Source organism: Oscarella lobularis, chromosome 4, assembly GCF_947507565.1.
Source record: "Oscarella lobularis chromosome 4, ooOscLobu1.1, whole genome shotgun sequence".
Classification (NCBI taxonomy): Eukaryota; Metazoa; Porifera; class Homoscleromorpha; order Homosclerophorida; family Oscarellidae; genus Oscarella; species Oscarella lobularis.
Window position 1 is genome coordinate 3,509,131 of NC_089178.1, and position 21,251 is coordinate 3,530,381.

The 21,251-nt window shown below is 45.5% G+C and overlaps 3 protein-coding genes and 2 long non-coding RNA genes across 12 annotated transcripts; 2 read left to right on the plus strand and 3 right to left on the minus strand.

Moving 5' to 3' along the window:
* Positions 1–56: 56 nt before the first annotated feature.
* LOC136186104 (uncharacterized) lies at positions 57–21,245 on the minus strand. Of its 3 annotated transcripts, XR_010669656.1 has the most exons (14): positions 21,153–21,245; positions 21,005–21,094; positions 7,007–7,636; positions 6,706–6,942; positions 5,898–6,659; positions 5,778–5,849; positions 5,510–5,730; positions 5,343–5,464; positions 5,125–5,290; positions 4,936–5,072; positions 4,765–4,884; positions 3,756–4,711; positions 3,554–3,621; positions 3,480–3,497 (listed from the first exon to the last, which is right to left on the minus strand). XR_010669656.1 is itself a non-coding variant. In XM_065973347.1 (13 exons), the coding sequence occupies exons 1-13, from the start codon at positions 3,707–3,709 to the stop codon at positions 140–142; spliced, it is 2,910 nt and encodes a 969-aa protein (XP_065829419.1). In that variant the 5' UTR covers positions 3,710–4,617; the 3' UTR covers positions 57–139. The 3 variants fall into 3 exon arrangements, 1 of the variants encoding a protein (XP_065829419.1); XM_065973347.1 differs by lacking the exons at positions 4,765–4,884; positions 4,936–5,072; positions 5,125–5,290; ... (6 more) ...; positions 21,005–21,094; positions 21,153–21,245 and adding exons at positions 57–263; positions 315–451; positions 504–669; ... (5 more) ...; positions 2,393–3,034; positions 3,091–3,297 and having other exon boundaries at positions 3,345–3,497; positions 3,693–4,617; XR_010669655.1 differs by lacking the exons at positions 21,005–21,094; positions 21,153–21,245 and adding an exon at positions 7,960–8,031.
* On the plus strand, positions 4,535–5,865 carry LOC136186185 (uncharacterized). Of its 2 annotated transcripts, none has more exons than XR_010669695.1 (3): positions 4,535–5,055; positions 5,101–5,306; positions 5,359–5,865. It is a non-coding gene; the product is annotated as an uncharacterized lncRNA (long non-coding RNA). The 2 variants fall into 2 exon arrangements; XR_010669694.1 differs by having other exon boundaries at positions 5,104–5,306.
* Positions 8,093–12,718, minus strand: LOC136186112 (uncharacterized). 3 transcript variants are annotated; one of them, XM_065973361.1, is made up of 11 exons: positions 12,591–12,718; positions 11,765–12,385; positions 10,140–10,376; positions 9,644–10,093; positions 9,344–9,589; positions 9,214–9,285; positions 8,897–9,159; positions 8,734–8,849; positions 8,516–8,681; positions 8,327–8,463; positions 8,093–8,275 (listed from the first exon to the last, which is right to left on the minus strand). In XM_065973361.1, exons 1-11 carry the CDS (start codon positions 12,616–12,618, stop codon positions 8,152–8,154), a joined length of 2,460 nt encoding a protein of 819 aa, XP_065829433.1. In that variant the 5' UTR covers positions 12,619–12,718; the 3' UTR covers positions 8,093–8,151. The 3 variants fall into 3 exon arrangements, with proteins under 3 accessions (XP_065829433.1, XP_065829431.1, XP_065829432.1); XM_065973359.1 differs by having other exon boundaries at positions 9,344–10,093; XM_065973360.1 differs by having other exon boundaries at positions 9,344–10,093; positions 12,511–12,651.
* LOC136186186 (uncharacterized) lies at positions 11,801–14,159 on the plus strand. The gene is made up of 3 exons (XR_010669696.1): positions 11,801–13,156; positions 13,214–13,301; positions 13,352–14,159. It is a non-coding gene; the product is annotated as an uncharacterized lncRNA (long non-coding RNA).
* On the minus strand, positions 12,983–21,110 carry LOC136186101 (uncharacterized). Of its 3 annotated transcripts, XR_010669654.1 has the most exons (17): positions 20,026–21,110; positions 19,887–19,954; positions 19,678–19,830; positions 19,424–19,630; positions 18,729–19,367; positions 18,428–18,664; positions 17,608–18,381; positions 17,488–17,559; positions 17,220–17,440; positions 17,053–17,174; positions 16,835–17,000; positions 16,644–16,780; positions 16,470–16,589; positions 16,140–16,253; positions 16,062–16,094; positions 15,268–15,815; positions 15,066–15,207 (listed from the first exon to the last, which is right to left on the minus strand). XR_010669654.1 is itself a non-coding variant. In XM_065973340.1 (15 exons), the coding sequence occupies exons 1-14, from the start codon at positions 20,040–20,042 to the stop codon at positions 16,187–16,189; spliced, it is 3,000 nt and encodes a 999-aa protein (XP_065829412.1). In that variant the 5' UTR covers positions 20,043–21,110; the 3' UTR covers positions 15,966–16,094; positions 16,140–16,186. The 3 variants fall into 3 exon arrangements, 2 of the variants coding, with proteins under 2 accessions (XP_065829413.1, XP_065829412.1); XM_065973340.1 differs by lacking the exons at positions 15,066–15,207; positions 15,268–15,815 and having other exon boundaries at positions 15,966–16,094; XM_065973341.1 differs by lacking the exons at positions 15,268–15,815; positions 16,062–16,094; positions 16,140–16,253; ... (6 more) ...; positions 17,608–18,381; positions 18,428–18,664 and adding exons at positions 12,983–13,130; positions 13,182–13,318; positions 13,373–13,538; ... (2 more) ...; positions 14,044–14,115; positions 14,175–14,924 and having other exon boundaries at positions 14,971–15,207; positions 20,026–21,070.
* Positions 21,246–21,251: the final 6 nt, after the last annotated feature.

A 21,251-nucleotide genomic window follows, 5' to 3' on the forward strand; every position in this document is an offset into this window, starting at 1 on the left:
CTTTTCGCGCTTACCTACTGCCGTCGCCAACACGCTGACCATCGCGAGACCACAAGTTCAGTTCTGTAGTGAAGTCTATCCGGGTTCGTACACCTTGCGTTGCGTCACAACATCAATATGCAAGACAATCAGGAAATGATTACACAGTAAGGTATCCGCCTGGGATGTTTGTTCCCAGATAGTCACCAAGCGTTTCGACGATCTTTTCAAATGACGGTCTCTCTCCTGCTTCTGTCTGCCAACACTGATTCATAACTTCGTATCTATAGCTCAGAAAAATTAGCACAAAGTAGAAACAAGACATTTCCACCTACATTTCTTCTGGACAATTACTGGGTCTGTCCAACCGATCTCCTTTTTCGAGAAATGAAGCGATGTCCTGAACAGCTACTCCAGGATACGGCATCTTTCCCAGGCTCATGATTTCCCACAGTGTAACTCCATATGACCACTTATATCACAGAGAAACTAAAACGATTAGTAGAGAATTGAGGAAGACTGACCGTATCGGTTTTGATGGTGAAGAGGCCATCAGTAAGACTCTCCAAAGCACACCAACGAATGGGAATACGTGCTCCCTTTGAATTCATTCGATAATAGTCCTTGTCCTCTTGCAGCGCCCTGGCTAACCCAAAATCGGCGACTTTAATTTTGAAATCCCAGTCTACCCTATTGATGAAAAGTGTTGAGAAACAGTAGGCTTATAAATAGGCATACTTACATGCAATTCCTCGCAGCCAAGTCTCGGTGAACGATACTTCTCGCTGACAAATATTCCATTCCCTTTGCAACTTGGTAACCAAACTTCACAAGCTCGACAGTTGTTGGAAGGAGACTCTCATCCTACAGAGGAATTGACCTCGCATAAAAATTTTTTTCTGTGATTAGCGTACTCCCGTTGATGTTTCGAGTCTCTTTCCCCTCAGATACGTTCGAAGGTCACCCAGCATCATGTAGGGAAGAACGACCAATGGTGAGGTGTATCGCACGTTGTCGCTATTTGGTGACCAGCAGATGCCAAGTAAGTTCATTACATTCGGATGATTTAGATCAATCATTCGTAGAGCTTCCATCACAAAGCTCTGCGTCTCTTTTGTCGGATCACTACCAGGGTCTAAAAGAGATAAACATTTCGTGTGATTTGGACGTTTCAATTGGGTTAGAAAATACCAATTTTGACAGATTTGGCGGCAACGGTTTGTGAAGAATCCAAAAGACACTTGTACACTTTACCAAAAGTGCCTAAAGTAGTACAAATATTTTTGAGAATGTAATAAATGAATGAGTTTCTACTGATGCACCTTCGCCAATGATATCTTGAATTTGTAAACGGTCAGGACTTATAGCAACTTTTCGAATTTTCGTCTCTGTAGCTGAATCCCAAAGAGACGGACGAAGAAGTACGAGAGGAAAGCCTTGATCATCAGGACGGCTACTTCTTTCAGTCAGAGCATTTTGAGATCTTCTTCTGCACGCGTAAATTGTAAGAAGGACGGCAACAATAATGACGACAACCAGTGCACCAGATGCACTAGATGCCACTATGACAATAGAAAAAGGAGAGCCCGTCACTGTTGGCGTCTTCAACATCATACATTGAGAATCCGTGCTAGACGGCAATTGAGAACCGTTTGGCGTATCATAAACCATATGAATAGGAGTGATTGATTTTTTGGCGAAAGACGATTGATATATGGCTATTGCCTCTCGATAGCTAGATGCACAGCCGCCCTTATCTCCAAATGCTGTAAAGGATGCGTCTGAGCATAAAGGAGAAGGATAGAAGTAGTTCTGAGAGCCCTTTGTCACAGTCAAACAATCAGGATACAGTAAGTGGCAATAGAGAGTGATGAGGGAGTCGTCACATGATGGGCTTGAAAGCTTACTCAAAGTCTCATTGTTTTCTTGAAACATTTTAATCGTTTCAGCGTGCAAGTAGCTTTGATTGTAGCGAGAATCGACAAAGACGAGAGAGCCGGCACGACTGCTGTGACACACTTCTCCGCCACTGTACATTTCACAAGTGCCATTGACTTGAATAGTATCTAGACAAAAGAATAAGTGAAGTCGAGAGACAAGTGCGCCGCTTACCGTCGGCAGACGTGCAATTACAATCGACCCACATTCGTTCATTGGCAACGTTCGTCATACACCAAGGTCTGAAATTTCGATACTGTAATCCAACCGTCGTGCACTCCGTATATTCTATTCCTTGATAAGTAAAAGGAAACGCGCATTTTGTCTCGCACTGTTGCTTCGCTTTTGATGGAGTGACGGAGGAGCTAGTAGTCGTCGCGCGCGGGGTCGGCGGCGGCAAAGTAGGAAAATCTAAAGAGCCAAATGACTTCGTTTAATTAAAAAGAATATTATTTTTTTGATATCGGATACTTACTCAGAAGCACGTCGTAACAGCTTCCGCTGTCTTGCGAAGGCAAGTGGACGCATTGAAAGTTGAAATCCGTATGAAGAGTGTCACTATCCGCTACAAAAAGAAACGATCCCACCGCGACGTCAAACAGGTGACGACAGAGATGCTGATGCTTGAAATTGCGCTCGCAGCTTTCCTTGCACATACGTGGTATGATCGAACTGTCCGTGCGACAATTGGGCATCAAATAGATGCATATAATCTCGATGAGCAACGTCATGCATTGAGGAGGAGCCGAGTCAGGGTTAAGGTTAGTGACTAACGATAGGCGTTTGACTAGCTCCGACACAAAATGAGTGATTCGAGTTTGGTTTCTGGCCGCGTCGACGAAAATCGTCTGATTGGCGCGAAAAGGCTTGCAGACACTCGCCAATTCGTCGTTGAAAAGTTCGCATTTGCTCTCGGGCGCTTCATGATCAAGTTGCGTTCCTTGGCAGAAGGGCTTCTCATGAGACCACTCTCCAGACGAATTGCACGTCATCGATTTTGAACCGACAAGATAGAAGCCAGGATTGCAATGAAAACGAACTACTGTCCCGAACGAAGACGAATTAGTTGACATTGTTCCGTTTGACAACAAGCCGAGGAAATGACAAGACGTAATACCTAACCAAAATAAGATATATATGAACTTCCGTGTTTCTTTCCTGGGACCCGTTTACTTTCGCAGTCTGGTGGCGAATTCGACCAGCTGCCGTCTGGTCGGCACCTACTGGTAACGGAATCGACGCCTATCGAGCGGCTCCCATCGCTGCACGCGAACTGGACTGTCGCGTTCACTCCGACTTGCACGACGACGCTGGTTCCATTGCTCTTCAACTGCGCTGCGCTTTTCTTCAGCGGATTTCGGATACGTTCATAATCAACCCCTGCAGCCAGAATAGATTAACTTCCAGTGGAATTTTTAGAACAGTACAGCCGGAAATAATTGCGTTTCCCTCGCACACGACCGACGCTCCTCTTAGAAAATAACTGCCGTTGCAAAAAAGTTTGACTACTGCATCATCTGCAGCCGTTTCGTTGGACGGAATGACGTCGCTTTTATTCGTCGGACTGCAGTCAATTGCCACTAAAAGTAACAATAATGCCATCAGAGACAGATCGAAGGCCTTGCACTGAACATACAGCGGCTGAAGTCGGTTGAATTAGCCTCGGAGTAGGCACTGAAAACATTGACAAGGAGCAAAATAAGTCTAAAGAAAGGAAGGCTTTTAGAACACCGCTCCGCTATATTCAAGTTGCTGTCAGTTAGGAAAGCTCTAACTTTAGAATCGTCGTCATTGTCGTTGAGTAACAGAACGACGACTTCACTAACAGCCTCACACACCTGGGAAGAAATCCTCACAAACACCGGTCGATGAATCGAATGACTTTGGGCTGGCTTCGATGTGCAGATATCCAATCAGAAATAGGAAGCTTGACCGATTTCCGGCTTCCCCAGGTTACCCTGCCATCTGCTTAGCCCTTCGTTGGATTCATATGCTTCTGTTCTGTTTTTAGCTTTACGCTCATGAAATCATAATAGATGTTTTGCTAAGCCTGAAAAATGTTCCTAACTCGGTAGACCCTCTTTTTGACGTCGTTGACCACAAAAACTATCGATTTTCTCCTCTGATCCCGAGATCAGAGCCTGAGGGACGAGGCTATTATTACAGGGACAATGAATCTAATTATGATCTAATGGGAGGAAAAATCTTTCGCGGAATCGTTTCGTTTCCTCGTTACTGTATTTGAGCCGCCAGAAGAAGGCCGGGCCCCTAGCAGGTCGACAGCACCGTAACACGTTCCATCTCTATTGCAGCACGCATTCGACGATCGAGTCCAACACGCGAAACGACTATATGTAGTTGTAGGTCCGATCGCGGTGGGTGATCGAGTCGTTGTCGCGATCGTCGGCGTTACCGCCGTGATGACAGGCGTAATTACAGAAGAGGGAAGACCCCGTGGCAGTTGTGACGTCTGAAGCCTGCCGCCCTGTCCTGCGCTAGACGTGCGTACGAAGAAAAAACAAAAGGAGTAAAACCGCCTTCCGCGCGTCTGCTTTTGCGATCCGATCGCGAGCTTCGGAGCAAGGAATGCGAAGGTCGAGGAGCTATAGGAAGTGGGTGTGCTGGGAAAAATGCTGCGCTCATATCCTCGCAGCGGACTTATTCCGTGATTTGATCAGGAGGAGAGATCGCTTTTCGCGCTTACCTACTGCCGTCGCCAACACGCTGACCATCGCAAGACCACAAGTTCACCCGTGTATAGCGGAGCCTATCCGGGTTGGTACACTCAGAGTCTCTAAAGATAAAATATGGCTCTGGGTACACTACTGGCGTTACGTCACCAATTACACAGCAAGGTATCCGTCTGGAAGGTTCGTGCCCAGATAGTCGCCAAGTGTTTCGGCAATCTCTTCAAATGATGGTCTCCCTCCTGCTTCTGTCAGCCAACACTGATTCATGACTTCATATCTATGGCTCAAAACAATTAGCACAAAGTAAAAACATGACGTTTCTGCCTACATTTCCTCTGGACAATTGCTGGGTCTGTCCAACCGATCTCCTCTTTCGAGAAATGAAGAGATGTCCTGAACAGCTACTCCAGGATACGGCATTTTCCCCAGGCTCATGATTTCCCACAGTGTAACTCCATACGACCACTTAGTGCAAAGAAACTAAAACGATTAGTAGAGAGAATAAAGGAAGACTAACCGTATCGGTTTTGATGGTGAAGAGGCCATCAACAAGACTCTCCAAAGCACACCAACGAATGGGAATACGTGCTCCCTTTGGATTCATTCGATAATAATCCTTGTCCTCTTGCAGCGCCCTGGCCAACCCAAAATCGGCGACTTTAATTTTCAAATCCCAGTCTACCCTATTGATGTAAAATGGTGATAGATAGTAGGCTTATAAATAGGCATACTTACATGCAATTTCTCGCAGCCAAGTCTCGGTGCACGATACCTCTCGCTGACAAATATTCCATTCCCTTTGCAACTTGGTAACCAAATTGCACGAGTTCTACAGTTGTCGGAAGGAGACTCTCTGCCTACACAGAATTGACTAAGCAAAACCTTTTCTGTGATTAACTTACTCCTATTGCTGTTTTTAGTCTCTTTCCCCTCAGATACGTTCGGAGGTCACCCAGCATCATGTAGGGAAGAACGACCAGCGGAGAGGTGTATCGCACGTTGTCGCTATTTGGTGACCAACAGACGCCAAGTAAGTTCATTACATTCGGATGATTTATATCGGTCATTTGTAGAGCTTCCATTACAAAGCTCTTCATCTCTTTCGCTGGATCAGAAGCCGAATCTAAAATCATTTTGCAATTTAGAAGATTAAATTTGGCAACAAAATACCAATTTTGAGAAATTTGGCGGCAACCGTTTGTGAAGAATCCAAAAGACACTTGTACACTTTACCAAAACTGCCTAACAAATATTTTGAGAAAGCAAATAAATGAATCTCTACTAATGCACCTTCGCCAATGACATCTTGAATTTGCAAACGATCAGGATCTATAGCAACTTTTCGAATTTTCTCCTCTGTAGCTGAATCCCAAAAAGACGGACAAAGAGGTACGAGAGGAAAGCCTTGATCACTAGTGCAGCTACTTCTTCCAGTCTGAGCATCAGAACTCACATTTTGAGATTTTCTTCGTTTGCGACGATGCAACAGAATAATAATAAGACTTAGAAAAGCAAAAAAAAGAACGACAGCAACAATAATAACAGGCGTGCTGATTCCACTTTCCGAAGTTGGTGTAGTTGGCGAAGTGGGAGTCTTCAACATCATACATTGAGAATCCGCGCTGGATGGCAATTTAGCACAGTTCGGCGTTTCGGAAAGCATATGAATAGGAGTGATTGATTTTTTGGCGAAAGACAATTGGTATATGGCTATTGCCTCTCGATAGCTAGATGCACAGCCGCCTTTGTCTCCAAATGCTGTAAAGCATGCCTCTGAGCATAAAGGAAAAGGATAGGAGTAGTTCTGAGAGCCCTTTGTCAAACAGTCAGGATAAAGTAAGTGGCAATAGAGAGTGATGAGGGAGTCGTCACATGATGAGCTTGAAAGCTCACTCAAAGTCTCATTGTTTTCTTGAAACACTTTAATCGTTTCAGCGTACAAGTAGCTTTGATTGTAGCGAGAATCGACAAAGACGAGAGAACCGGCACGACTGCTGCGACACACGCCTCCGCCACTGTACATTTCACAAGTGCCATTGACTTGAATAGTATCTAGACAAAAGAATAAGTGAAGTCGACAGACGAGTGCGTCGCTTACCGTCGGTGGAGGTGCAATTGCAATTGACCCACGTTTGTCTATTGGCAGCGTTCGTCATACACCAAGGTCTGAAATTCCGATACTGCAATCCAACGGTCGTGCACTCCGTATATTCTATTCCTTGATAAGTGAAAGGAAACGCGCATTTTGTCTCGCACTGTTGCTTCGCTTTTGATGGAGTGACGGAGGAGCTAGTAGTCGTCGCCCGCGGGGTCGGCGGCGGCAAAGTAGGAAAATCTAAAGAGCCAAATGAGTTCGTTTAATTAAAAAGAATATTATTTTTTTGATATCTGATACTTACTCAGAAACACGTCGTAACAGCTTCCGCTGTCTTGCGAAGGCAAGCCGTCACATAGAAAGAAGTCGTTGAAATTCGTATGAATAGCGTCAAAATTTAGCACATTCGCTAGAACAAGAGACGATCCCGACGCGGGGAAAAACAGTTGATGACAGAGATCCCAATGCAAGAAAATGCGCTCGCAGCTTTCCTTGCACAAACGTGGCATAATCGCCTTTCCCGAACTGTCCGTGTGACAATCGGGCATCGTATAGATGCAAATACCCTCGATAAGCAACGTCGCGCATTGAGGAGGAGCCGGAATTGTAGCGGTGATTAGCGATAGGTTACTGGCTACCTTCGACATGAAATCAGCGATTCGACTTTGGCTGTATTCGGGTCTCGCGTCAACGTAAATCGTCCGATTGGCGCGAAAAGGCTGGCAGACGCTCACCAATGTGTCGTTGAAAAGTTCGCATTTGCCCTTGGGCGTTTGCGCTGTAGATCCGATCGCGGTGGGCGATCGAGTCCTTGTCGTTGTTGATTGAGTCGGTGTCGTGATGACAGACGTAATTAGAGAGGAGCGGGTGACCTCGTGCCCCCGCTGCGGCTGTGACGTCGTCGACGAGGAGAAAACGACGAGAAAGTTGACGACTGGAAAAAAAGAGAGTACGTTTATACCTGGGATACTGACGTCGACCGACTGCGCCGCAATCTAGCCACGCAAAGTCGCGAAGCCTCGCTAGGCAGAGCTGCGAAGCCTGCTGTGCACGCCGACTTGGACTACGACTAAAACCGCCTTCCGCAACTGCTTTTGCGAGCCGTTCGAGTTAATCGCGAGCTTCCCACGCGGTGAGGAAGGAATGGGGAGGAGGGGGAGTGGGTGGGCGTGCTGAGAAAAATGCTGCGTTCATATCCTCGCAGCGCACTTATTCCGTGATTCGATGAGGAGGAGGGAGATTGCTTTCCACGCTTACCTACTGCCGTCGCAAACACGCTGACCATCGCGAGACCACAAGTTCAGTTCTGTAGTGAAGTCTATCCGGGTTCGTACCCCCTGCGTCACCACTACATCAATATTAGAGCCCTAAATAAATCTAACCCCAACACTAACAATAACCCTGATTTATTTAGGGCTCTGATCAATATGCAAGGCAATCAGGAAATGATTACACAGTAAGGTATCCGCCTGGGATGTTTGTTCCCAGATAGTCACCAAGCGTTTCGACGATCTTTTCAAATGACGGTCTCTCTCCTGCTTCTGTCAGCCAACACTGATTCATAACTTCGTATCTATAGCTCAGAAAAATTAGCACAAAGTAGAAACAAGACATTTCCACCTACATTTCTTCTGGACAATTACTGGGTCTGTCCAACCGATCTCCTTTTTCGAGAAGTGAAGCGATGTCCTGAACAGCTACTCCAGGATACGGCATCTTTCCCAGGCTCATGATTTCCCACAGTGTAACTCCATATGACCACTTATATCACAGAGAAACTAAAACGATTAGTAGAGAATTGAGGAAGACTGACCGTATCGGTTTTGATGGTGAAGAGGCCATCAGTAAGACTCTCCAAAGCACACCAACGAATGGGAATACGTGCTCCCTTTGGATTCATTCGATAATAATCCTTTTCCTCTTGCAGCGCCCTGGCCAACCCAAAATCGGCGACTTTAATTTTCAAATCCCAGTCTACCCTATTGATGTAAAATGGTGAGAGATAGTAGGCTTATAAATAGGCATACTTACATGCAATTTCTCGCAGCCAAGTCTCGGTGCACGATACCTCTCGCTGACAAATATTCCATTCCCTTTGCAACTTGATAACCAAACTGCACGAGCTCGACAGTTGTCGGAAGAGGACTCTACACAGGAATTCACTCAACGAACATTTATCTGACCAATGTACTACCTCCGTAGTTGATTCGTTACAAGAAGTTGTAGTACCACCCAAATGTGATGTCGTTTTGATTCTCTTTCTCCTCAGATGCGTTCGGAGGTCACCCAGCATCATGTAGGGAAGAACGACCAACGGTAAGGTGTATCGCACGTTTTCGCTATTTGGTGACCAGCAGATGCCAAGTAAATTCATTACATTCGGATGGTTTAAATCGGTCATTCGTAGAGCTTCCATCACAAAGCTTTGAGACCCTTTTGTCGGATCACTGCCAGGGTCTAAAAGAGACAACCATTTCATGATTCAGACGTTTCAATTGGGTTAGAAAATACCAATTTTGACAGATTTGGCAGCAACGGTTTGTGAAGAATCCAAGAGACACTTGTACACTTTACCAAAACTGCCTAAAGTAGTACAGATTTTTTGAGAATGTAATAAATGAATGAGTTTCTACTGTTGAACCTTCGCCAATGATATCTTGAATTTGTAAACGGTCAGGACTTATAGCAACTTTTCGAATTTTCGTCTCTGTAGCTGAATCCCAAAGAGACGGACGAAGAGGTACGAGAGGAAAGCTTTGATATGCATTAGGAACGCTACTTCTTTCAGTCAGAGCATTTTGAGATCTTCTTCTTCTGCACACGCAAATTGTAAGAAGGACGGCAACAATAACGATGACAACCAGTGCACTAGATGCGCTAGATGCCACTATGAAAATAGGAAAATGAGAGCCCGTCACTGTTGGCGTCTTCAACGTCATACATTGAGAATCTGTGCTAGACGGCAATTGAGCACAGTTTGGAGCTTCGAAAAGCATATGAATAGGAGTAATTGATTTTTTGGCGAAAGACGATTGATATATGGCTATTGTCTGTTGATAGCTAGAAGCACAGTCGCCCTTATCTCCAAATGCTGTAAAGCATGCGTCTGAGCATAAAGAAGAAGGATAGAAGTAGTTCTGAGAGCCCTTTGTCACAGTCAAACAATCAGGATACAGTAAGTGGCAATAGAGAGTGATGAGGGAGTCGTCACATGATGGGCTTGAAAGCTTACTCAAAGTCTCATTGTTTTCTTGAAACATTTTAATCGTTTCAGCGTGCAAGTAACTTTGATTGTAGCGAGAATCGACAAAGACGAGAGAACCGGCACGACTGCTGTGACACACGTCTCCGCCACTGTACATTTCACAAGTGCCATTGACTTGAATAGTATCTAGACAAAAGAATAAGTGAAGTCGACAGACGAGTGCGTCGCTTACCGTCCGTAGACGTGCAATTACAATTGACCCACGTTTGTTTATTGGCAGCGTTCATCATACACCAAGGTCTGAAATTTCGATACTGTAATCCAACAGTCGTGCACTCCGTATATTCTATTCCTTGATAAGTGAAAGGAAACGCGCATTTTGTCTCGCACTGGGGCTTCGCTTTCGATGGAGTGACGACCGAGCTATTAGTTGTCGCCCACGGGGTCGGCGGCGGCAAAGTAGGAAAATCTAAAGAGCGAAATGACTTCGTTTAGAAAGAATAATATTTTTTGATATGTGACACTGTGAAGTCACTATATTACAATAGATCGTTTGTAGAACAGCGACGCCCAGTGATGTAAGGTGCTTGCGCAGTAGGAAACTAGGTTAAGATAGAGAACCACCCTTGACAACGGCCCCGTAACTCAATTAGCAATTTTCAGCACAGGTTTACGACGTTATACACCAGCATACAGTGATTACATTTATTGTGTATTGATTGGGACGCCTTGTCATACCAAGCGGGTGAAAATGGAACAATAACTTTCTGTTCTAATATAGTCCTGTTCTAATATAGTGCCTTCTAAGATGGCACTATTTTAGAACAGGGTCTATTTTAGAACAACCCCTTTTCTGAGTGCAAAAGCAGATGAAGACTCGTGCTAGTCAGTAGTCACCGCCTGATAGCTACCGTGCATGGTCTGCATCATCATCAGCAGCATGCGTGCACGTTGGTACCGAGTCTGTTCTAATATAGTCCTGTTCGAAATGGTGCCTTCTAAGGCGACACTATTTTAGAACAAGGTTAATTTAGAACACACTGAGCGAATGGCTGCAGTATGACGGGATGAAAAGTCAAACTCCCATGCACTCCATGCACTGAAAAAAAAAACAAGCTACGGAGTGTGCAACCCCCTACTGTAGCCTACATATTCCAAGTCGGCATACAGGTGACATGCATGGTAGGCTACCATGCATGTCACATGGGCAATCTATGTCGACTTGGAATACAGTATGTCAAAGAGAATTTCTGAGTTGAGTTGCGTCGTTTGACGCGGTAGCATAAGCTAGTTAATTAATTAATTAGTAAGCGTGAACTTTTGACGTTTTCACGTCCACTTTGACATGCTTACACATTTATCCTGAATCGCTACTGTTGAGCTAAAATTTAATCTTGTTATGAAAGAAAAATATTCTAATAAACGTTCGTTCAGTGTCGGTACCAACGTGCACGCATGCAGGCCATGCACGGTAGCTATCAGGCGGTGACTACTGACTAGCACGAGTCTTCATCTGCTTATGCACTCAGAAAAGAGGTTGTTCTAAAATAGACCCTGTTCTAAAATAGTGCCATCTTAGAAGGCACTATATTAGAACAGGACTATATTAGAACAGAAAGTTATTGTTCCATTTTCACCCGCTTGGTATGACAAGGCGTCCCAATCAATACACAATAAATGTAATCACTGTATGCTGGCGTAAACCTGTGCTGAAAATTGCTAATTGAGTTACGGGGCCGTTGTCAGGGGTGGTTCTCTATCTTAACCTAGTTTGCTACTGCGCAAGCACCTTACATCACTGGGCGTTGCTGTTCTAGAATAGTCCCGATCTAATATAGTGACTTCACAGACACTTACTCGGAAGCATGCCGTAACAGCTTCCGCTGTCTTGCGAAGGCAAGCCGACGCATTGAAAGTCGCTGGAATACTTATGAAGAGGGTCAAATTGTAGGCTATCCGCTACAACAATAAACGATCCCGTCGCGACGTCAAACAGTTGACGACAGAGATGCTGATGCTTGAAAACGCTCTCGCAGGTTTCCTTGCACACACGTGGTATGATCGAACTGTCCGTGCGACAACTGGGCATCAAATAGATGCATATAATCTCGATGAGCAACGTCACGCATTGAGGAGGAGCCGAAGTTGACTCGGAGTTAGTGACTAACGATAGGCGTTTGACTAGCTCCGACACAAAATGACCGATTCGAGTTTGATTGTATTCGGGTCTCGCGTCGACGAAAATCGTCTGATTGGCGCGAAAAGGCTTGCAGACACTCGCCAATTCGTCGTTGAAAAGTTCGCATTTGCTCTTGGGCGCTTCATGATCAAGTTGCGTTGTAGTTGTAGGTCCGATCGCGGTGGGTGATCGAGTCGTTGTCGCGATCGTCGGCGTTACCGCCGTGATGACAACAGAAGAGGGAAGACCCCGTGGCGGTTGTGACGTCGTCGTCGAGAAAACGACGAGAAGGTTGACGACTGGAAAAAAAGAACACGCAACTATAGTATACGTACTGCTCCGGCCGCAGCGCAGTCTAGCCCCCGCGATCGAATTATAAGCCTCTAGACGCGAAGCCTGCCGCCCTGTCCTGCGCTAAACGTACGAAGTGGGTGTGCTGGATGCTGCGTCATATCCTCGCAGCGGACTTATTGATCAGGAGGAGAGATCGCTTTTCGCGCATACCTACTGCCGTCGCCAACACGCCGACCATCGCGAGACCACAAGTTCACCCGTGTAGCGGAGCCTATCCGGGTTGGTACACTCAGAGTCTCTAAAGATAAAATATAGCTCTGGGTACACTCAGAAGCCGTATATAGAGACTCTGGGTACACTACTGGCGTTACGTCACCAATTACACAGCAAGGTATCCGTCTGGAAGGATGGAAATCGCCGTATATCTCACAAGTCGACTTTGAGGAATCGACGACTAGCGACTGCGATTGCAACGCCAGGAGAAACAGTACTATGGGCAATGCACCAAGGGGAGAACATAGCCGTCTCATAATCGACTGAGAGGGCGGGTCTATATACAACAGAACGCCCGTATAATATGACGACGTCAAGTTCCTGCCAAAAGATGCCAACCGCAATCAGGAAATGATTACAGTAAGGTATCCGCCTGGGATGTTTGTTCCCAGATAGTCACCAAGCGTTTCGGCGATCTTTTCAAATGATGGTCTCTCTCCTGCTTCTGTCAACCAACACTGATTCATAACTTCATATCTATGGCTCAGAACAATTAGCACAAAGTAAAAACATGACGTTACTACCTACATTTCTTCTGGACAATTACTGGGCCTGTCCAGCCGATCTCCTCTTTCGAGAAATGAAACGATGCCCTGAACAGCTACTCCAGGATACGGCATCTTTCCCAGGCTCACGATTTCCCACAGTGTAACTCCATACGACCACTTATATCACAGAGAAACTAAAACGATTATTAGAGAGAATAAAGGAAGACTAACCGTATCGGTTTTGATGGTGAAGAGGCCATCCACAGGACTCTCCAAAGCACACCAACGAATGGGAATACGTGCTCCCTTTGAATTCATTCGATAATAGTCCTTGTCCTCTTGCAGCGCCCTGGCCAACCCAAAATCGGCGACTTTAATTTTCAAATCCCAGTCTACCCTATTGATGAAAAGTGTTGAGAAACAGTAGGCTTATAAATAGGCATACTTACATGCAATTCCTTGCAGCCAAGTCTCGGTGAACGATACTTCTCGCTGACAAATATTCCATTCCCTTTGCAACTTGGTAACCAAACTTCACAAGCTCGACAGTTGTTGGAAGGAGACTCTCATCCTACAGAGGAATTAACCTCGCATAAAAAAAATTTTTTTTCTGTGATTAGCGTACTCCCGTTGATGTTTCGAGTCTCTTTCCCCTCAGATACGTTCGAAGGTCACCCAGCATCATGTAGGGAAGAACGACCAATGGTGAGGTGTATCGCACGTTGTCGCTATTTGGTGACCAGCAGATGCCAAGTAAGTTCATTACATTCGGATGATTTAGATCGGTCATTCGAAGAGCTTCCATCACAAAGCTCTGCGTCTCTTTTGTCGGATCACTACCAGGGTCTAAAAGAGATAAACATTTCGTGTGATTTGGACGTTTCAATTGGGTTAGAAAATACCAATTTTGACAGATTTGGCAGCAACGGTTTGTGAAGAATCCAAGAGACACTTGTACACTTTACCAAAAGTGCCTAAAGTAGTACAAATATTTTTGAGAATGTAATAAATGAATGAGTTTCTACTGATGCACCTTCGCCAATGATATCTTGAATTTGTAAACGGTCAGGACTTATAGCAACTTTTCGAATTTTCGTCTCTGTAGCTGAATCCCAAAGAGACGGACGAAGAAGTACGAGAGGAAAGCCTTGATCATCAGGACGGCTACTTCTTTCAGTCAGAGCATTTTGAGATCTTCTTCTTCTGCACGCGCAAATTGTAAGAAGGACGGCAACAATAATGACGACAACCAGTGCACCAGATGCACTAGATGCCACTATGACAATAGAAAAAGGAGAGCCCGTCACTGTTGGCGTCTTCAACATCATACATTGAGAATCCGTGCTAGACGGCAATTGAGAACCGTTTGGCGTATCATCATAAACCATATGAATAGGAGTGATTGATTTTTTGGCGAAAGACGATTGACATATGGCTATTGCCTCTCGATAGCTAGATGCACAGCCGCCCTTATCTCCAAATTCTGTAAAGGATGCGTCTGAGCATAAAGGAGAAGGATAGAAGTAGTTCTGAGAGCCCTTTGTCACAGTCAAACAATCAGGATACAGTAAGTGGCAATAGAGAGTGATGAGGGAGTCGTCACATGATGGGCTCGAAAGCTTACTCAAAGTCTCATTGTTTTCTTGAAACAATTTAATCGTTTCAGCGTGCAAGTAGCTTTGATTGTAGCGAGAATCGACAAAGACGAGAGAGCCGGCACGACTGCTGTGACACACGTCTCCGCCACTGTACATTTCACAAGTGCCATTGACTTGAATAGTATCTAGACAAAAGAATAAGTGAAGTCGACAGACGAGAGCGTCGCTTACCGTCCGTAGACGTGCAATTACAATTGACCCACGTTTGTTTATTGGCAGCGTTCGTCATACACCAAGGTCTGAAATTTCGATACTGTAATCCAACCGTCGTGCACTCCGTATATTCTATTCCTTGATAAGTGAAAGGAAACGCGCATTTTGCCTCACACTGCGGCTTCGCTTTCGATGGAGTGACGGCCGAGCTAGTAGTCGTCGCCCGCGTGGTCGGCGGCGGCAAAGTAGGAAAATCTAAAGAGCCAAATGACTTCGTTTAGAAATTAAGAATAATAAGCGATACAGTATACTTACTCAAAAGTTCATCGTAACAGCTTCCGCTGTCTTGCGAAGGCAAGCCGTCACACTGAAAGTCTCTGAAATCCGTATGAATAGCGTCAAACTTTTCACCTCCGCTAAAAAAGCAGATGATCCCGACGCGGCGACAAACAGTTGATGACAGAGATGCTGATGCTTGAAAATGCGCTCGCAGCTTTCCTTGCACAGACGTGGCATAATCGCTTTTCCCGAACTATCCGTGTGACAATCGGGCATCATATAGATGCATATACCCAACGTCTGGCATTGAGGAGGAGCCGGAATTGACCCAGTGACTATCGCTAGGCCTCTGACTAACTCCGACATGAAATCAGCGATTCGACTTTGATTGTATTCGGGTCTCGCGTCAACATAAATCGTCCGATTGGCGCGAAAAGGCCGACAGATCGCCAATTCGTCGTTGAAAAGTTCGCATTTGCCCTTGCCAGTGGGCATTTGCGCTGTAGTTGTAGGTCCGGTCGTGGTGGGCGATCGATGCGATTGTGACGTAGTCGTCGACGAGAAAACGACGAGAAGGTTGACGACTGGAAAAATTAGAGAGCACGCAACTAAACTTGGGATGCGGATGCCAACTCTGTTCGACTAGCTGCGCCGCATGCAGCGTGGCCACGCGAAGCCTCTATACAGCGAAGCCTGCGCTAAATTTTTTAGTTAATCGCGAGCTTCCTAAAAATGGGAGAGGGACAGTGGGTGGGAAAAAAGGCGACGCTCGTATCCTCGCAGCGTATTGATTTAATTAATCAGAGGAAGAGAACGCTTTTAGCGCTTACCTACTGCCATCGCCAAAACGCTGACCATCCCGACTACAACAAGAAGATCACTAAAAACCTCGAAATTTTTAGCCAGACCTTTGGTTGAGGGCGATGAAAGGTGGGTGGCTAAGCTGGGTGGCTAATTAAGTTCCGCCTGCCCAAGTGTATTCAGCGGAGCCTATCCGGGTTGGTGCCTGGCGTCGATCACCACTACCGTATTTAACCGAATAGTAGCCGCATCTCGAATAATAGCCGCACCCTGAACATTTAGTACCAACCTTTACCTACAGACCCGTTCAAAACGCCGTACAGCTTTAGAGAAAAACTTTGTGTTTTGGAAAGTTGGTCCGAAAAAATTAGTAGCCGCGACTACTATTCGGTTAAATACGGGTACATCAACATATAAGGTAATCAGAAAATGATTACACAGCAAGATATCCGTCTGGAAGGTTTGTTCCCAGATAGTCACCAAGCGTTTCGGCGATCTTTTCAAATGATGGTCTCTCTCCTGCTTCTGTCTGCCAACACTGATTCATAACTTCGTATCTATATAGGTCAGAAACAATTAGCACAAAGTAAAAACATGACGTTACTACCTACATTTCTTCTGGACAATTACTGGGTCTGTCCAACCGATCTCCTCTTTCGAGAAATGAAGCGATGCCCTGAACAGCTACTCCAGGATACGGTATCTTTCCCAGGCTCATGATTTCCCACACTGTAACTCCATACGACCACTTATATCACAGAGAAACTAAAACGATTAGTAGAGCGAATAAAGGAAGACTAACCGTATCGGTTTTGATGGTGAAGAGACCATCAACAAGACTCTCCAAAGCACACCAACGAATGGGAATACGTGCTCCCTTTGGATTCATTCGATAATAGTCCTTGTCCTCTTGCAGAGCCCTGGCGAGACCAAAATCGGCGACTTTAATTTTCAAATCCCAGTCTACCCTATTGATGAAAAGTGTTGAGAAATAGTAGACCTTTAGAAAGGCATACTTACATGCAATTTCGCGCAGCCAAGTCTCGGTGAACGATACTCCTTGCTGACAAATATTCCATTCCCTTTGCAACTTGGTAACCAAACTGCACGAGTTCTACAGTTGTCGGAAGGAGACTCTCTTCCTACACAGAATTGACTAAGCAAAACCTTTTCTGTGATCAACTTACTCCTATTGCTGTTTTTATTCTCTTTCCCCTCAGATACGTTCGGAGGTCACCCAGCATCATGTAGGGAAGAACGACCAGCGGAGAGGTGTATCGCACGTTGTCGCTATTTGGTGACCAACAGACGCCAAGTAAGTTCATTACATTCGGATGATTTATATCGGTCATTTGTAGAGCTTCCATTACAAAGCTCTTCATCTCTTTCGCTGGATCAGTAGCCGAATCTAAAATCACTTTGCAATTTAGAAGATTAAATTTGGCGACAAAATACCAATTTTGAGAAATTTGGCGGCAACCGTTTGTGAAGAATCCAAAAGACACCTGTACACTTTACCAAAACTGCCTATAGTACAAATATTTTGAGAATGCAAATAAATTTCTACTAATGCACCTTCGCCAATGACATCTTGAATTTGCAAACGATCAGGACTTATAGCAACTTTTCGAATTTTCTCCTCTGTAGCTGAATCCCAAAAAGACGGACAAAGAGGTACGAGAGGAAAGCCTTGATCACTAGGGCAGCTACTTCTTCCAGTCTGAGCATCATAACTCACATTTTGAGATTTTCTTCGTTTGCGACGATGCAACAGAATAATAATAATAAGACTTAGAAAAGCAAAAAAAAGAAGAACGACAGCAACAATAATAACAGGCGTGCTGATTCCACTTTCCGAAGTTGACGTAGTTGGCGTAGTTGGCGTCTTCAACGTCATACATTGAGAATCTGTGCTAGACGGCAATTGAGCACAGTTCGGAGCTTCGAAAAGCATATGAATAGGTGTGATTGATTTTTTGGCAAAAGACGATTGATATATGGCTATTGTCTGTTGATAGCTAGAAGCACAGCCGCCCTTATCTCCAAATGCTGTAAAGCATGCGTCTGAGCATAAAGGAGAAGGATAGAAGTAGTTCTGAGAGCCCTTTGTCACAGTCAAACAATCAGGATACAGTAAGTGGCAATAGAGAGTGATGAGGGAGTCGTCACATGATGGGCTTGAAAGCTTACTCAAAGTCTCATTGTTTTCTTGAAACAATTTAATCTTTTCAGCGTGCAAGTAGCTTTGATTGTAGCGAGAATCGACAAAGACGAGAGAGCCGGCACGACTGCTGTGACACACGTCTCCGCCACTGTACATTTCACAAGTGCCATTGACTTGAATAGTATCTAGATAAAAGAATAAGTGAAGTCAAGAGACGAGTGCGTCGCTTACCGTCCGTAGACGTGCAATTACAATTGACCCACGTTTGTTCATTGGCAGCGTTCGTCATACACCAAGGTCTGAAATTTCGATACTGTAATCCAACCGTCGTGCACTCCGTATATTCTATTCCTTGATAAGTGAAAGGAAACGCGCATTTTGTCTCGCACTGTTGCTTCGCTTTTGACGGAGTGACGGCGGAGCTAGTAGTCGTCGCGCGCGGGGTCGGCGGCGGCAAAGTAGGAAAATCTAAAGAGCCAAATGACTTCGTTTAATTAAAAAGAATGTAATTTTTTTGATATCTGATACTTACTCAGAAGCACGTCGTAACAGCTTCCGCTGTCTTGCGAAGGCAAGTCGAAGCATTGAAAGTCTCTGAAATTCGTATGAATAGATTCCCTATGCCCTACAAAAAGAAACGATCCCACAGCGACGTCAAACAGTTGACGACAGAGATGCTGATGCTTGAAAGAGCGCTCGCAGCTTTCCTTGCACACACGTGGTATGATCGAACTGTCCGTGCGACAATTGGGCATCAAATAGATGCATACAATCTCGATGAGCAACGTCACGCATTGAGGAGGAGCCGGATTTGAGTTAGCGACAAACGATAGGCGTTTGACTATCTCCGACACATAATGAGCGATTCGAGTTTGGTTTCTGGCCGCGTCGACGAAAATCGTCTGATTGGCGCGAAAAGGCTTGCAGACACTCGCCAATTCGTCGTTGAAAAGTTCGCATTTGCTCTCGGGCGCTTCATGATCAAGTTGCGTTCCTTGGCAGAAGGGCTTCTCATGAGACCACTCTCCAGACGAATTGCACGTCATCGATTGTGAACCGACAAGATAGAAGCCAGGATTGCAATGAAAACGAACTACTGTCCCGAACGAAGACGAATTAGTTGACATTGTTCCGTTTGACAACAAGCCGAGGAAATGACAAGACGTAATACCTAACCAAAATAAGATATATATGAACTTCCGTGTTTCTTTCCTGGGACCCGTTTACTTTCGCAGTCTGGTGGCGAATTCGACCAGCTGCCGTCTGGTCGGCACCTACTGGTAACGGAATCGACGCCTATCGAGCGGCTCCCATCGCTGCACGCGAACTGGACTGTCGCGTTCACTCCGACTTGCACGACGACGCTGGTTCCATTGCTCTTCAACTGCGCGGCGCTTTTCTTCAGCGGATTTCGGATACGTTCACAATCAACACCTGCGGCCAGAATAGGTTAACTTCCAGTGGAATTTTTAGAACAGTACAGCCGGAAATAATTGCGTTTCCCTCGCACACGACCGACGCTCCTCTTAGAAAATAACTGCCGTTGCAAAAAAGTTTGACTACTGCATCATCTGCAGCCGTTTCGTTGGACGGAATGACGTCGCTTTTATTCGTCGGACTGCAGTCAATTGCCACTAAAAGTAACAATAATGCCATCAGAGACAGATCGAAGGCCTTGCACTGAACATACAGCGGCTGAAGTCGGTTGAATTAGCCTCGGAGTAGGCACTGAAAACATTGGCAAGGAGCAAAATAAGTCTAAAGAAAGGAAGGCTTTTAGAACACCGCTCCGCTATATTCAAGTTGCTGTCAGTTAGGAAATCTCTAACTTTAGAATCGTCGTCATTGTTGTTGAGTAACAGAACGACGACTTCACTGACAGCCTCGCACACCTGGAAAGAAATCCTCACAAACACCGATCGATGAATCGAATGACTTTGGGCTGGTTTCGACGTGTAGATATCCAATCAGAAATAGGAAGCTTGACCAATTTCCGGCTTCCCCAGGTTACCCTGCCATCTGCTCAGCCCTTCGTTGGATTCATATGCTTCTGTTCTGTTTTAAGCTTTACGCTCATGAAATCATAATAGATGTTTTGCTAAGCCTGAAAAATGTTCCTAACTCGGTAGACCCTCTTTTTGACGTCGTTGACCACAAAAACTATCGATTTTCTCCTCTGATCCCGAGATCAGAGCCTTGGGGGACGAGGCTATCATAATAGGGACAATGAATCTAATTATGATCTAATGGGGGAACAATCTTTCGCGGAATCGTTTCGTTTCCTCGTTACTGTATTTGAGCCGCCAGAAGAAGGCCGGGCCCCTAGCAGGTCGACAGCTCCGTAACACGTTCCATCTCTATTGCAGCATAGATAGTATCTAGAAAACGACGAGAAGGTTGACGACTGGAAAAAAAAGAACACGCGCAACTATAGTAGAATACATATGGGACAGATGCAGATGTCGACCGAAGTACTGCTCCGGCCGCAGCGCAGTCTAGCCCCCGCGATCGAATTATAAGCCTCTAGACGCGAAGCCTGCCGCCCTGTCCTGCGCTAGACGTACGAAGAAAAAACAAAAATTGTGCGAGCCGGTGACGTGGACTAAAAGGACTAAAACCGCCTCCGCGCGTCCGCTTTTGCGATCCGATCGCGAGCTTCGGAGCGTTGACGATGAGCGAGGAATGCGAAGGTCAAGGATCGAGCTATAGGGTGTGTACGTATGCTGGGAAAAATGCGCTGCGCTCATATCCTCGTAGCGGACTTACTCCGTGATTTGATCAGGAGGAGAGATCGCTTTTCGCGCTTACCTACTGCCGTCGCCAACACGCTGACCATCGCGAGACCACACGTTCACCCGTGTATAGCGGAGCCTATCCGGGTTGGTACACTCAGAGTCTCTAAAGATAAAATATAGCTATGGCTCTGGTGGGAAAATGCGGTGGCGCGTCTCTTTACTTGCAGATATCGGTGGAAGCGATGGAAGCGTTCGTTAGCTTAAACTAACTGTTTCTGTGGAAGCATAAGGTGGGTGGGGCAAGACGTAGGAAGCGAAGA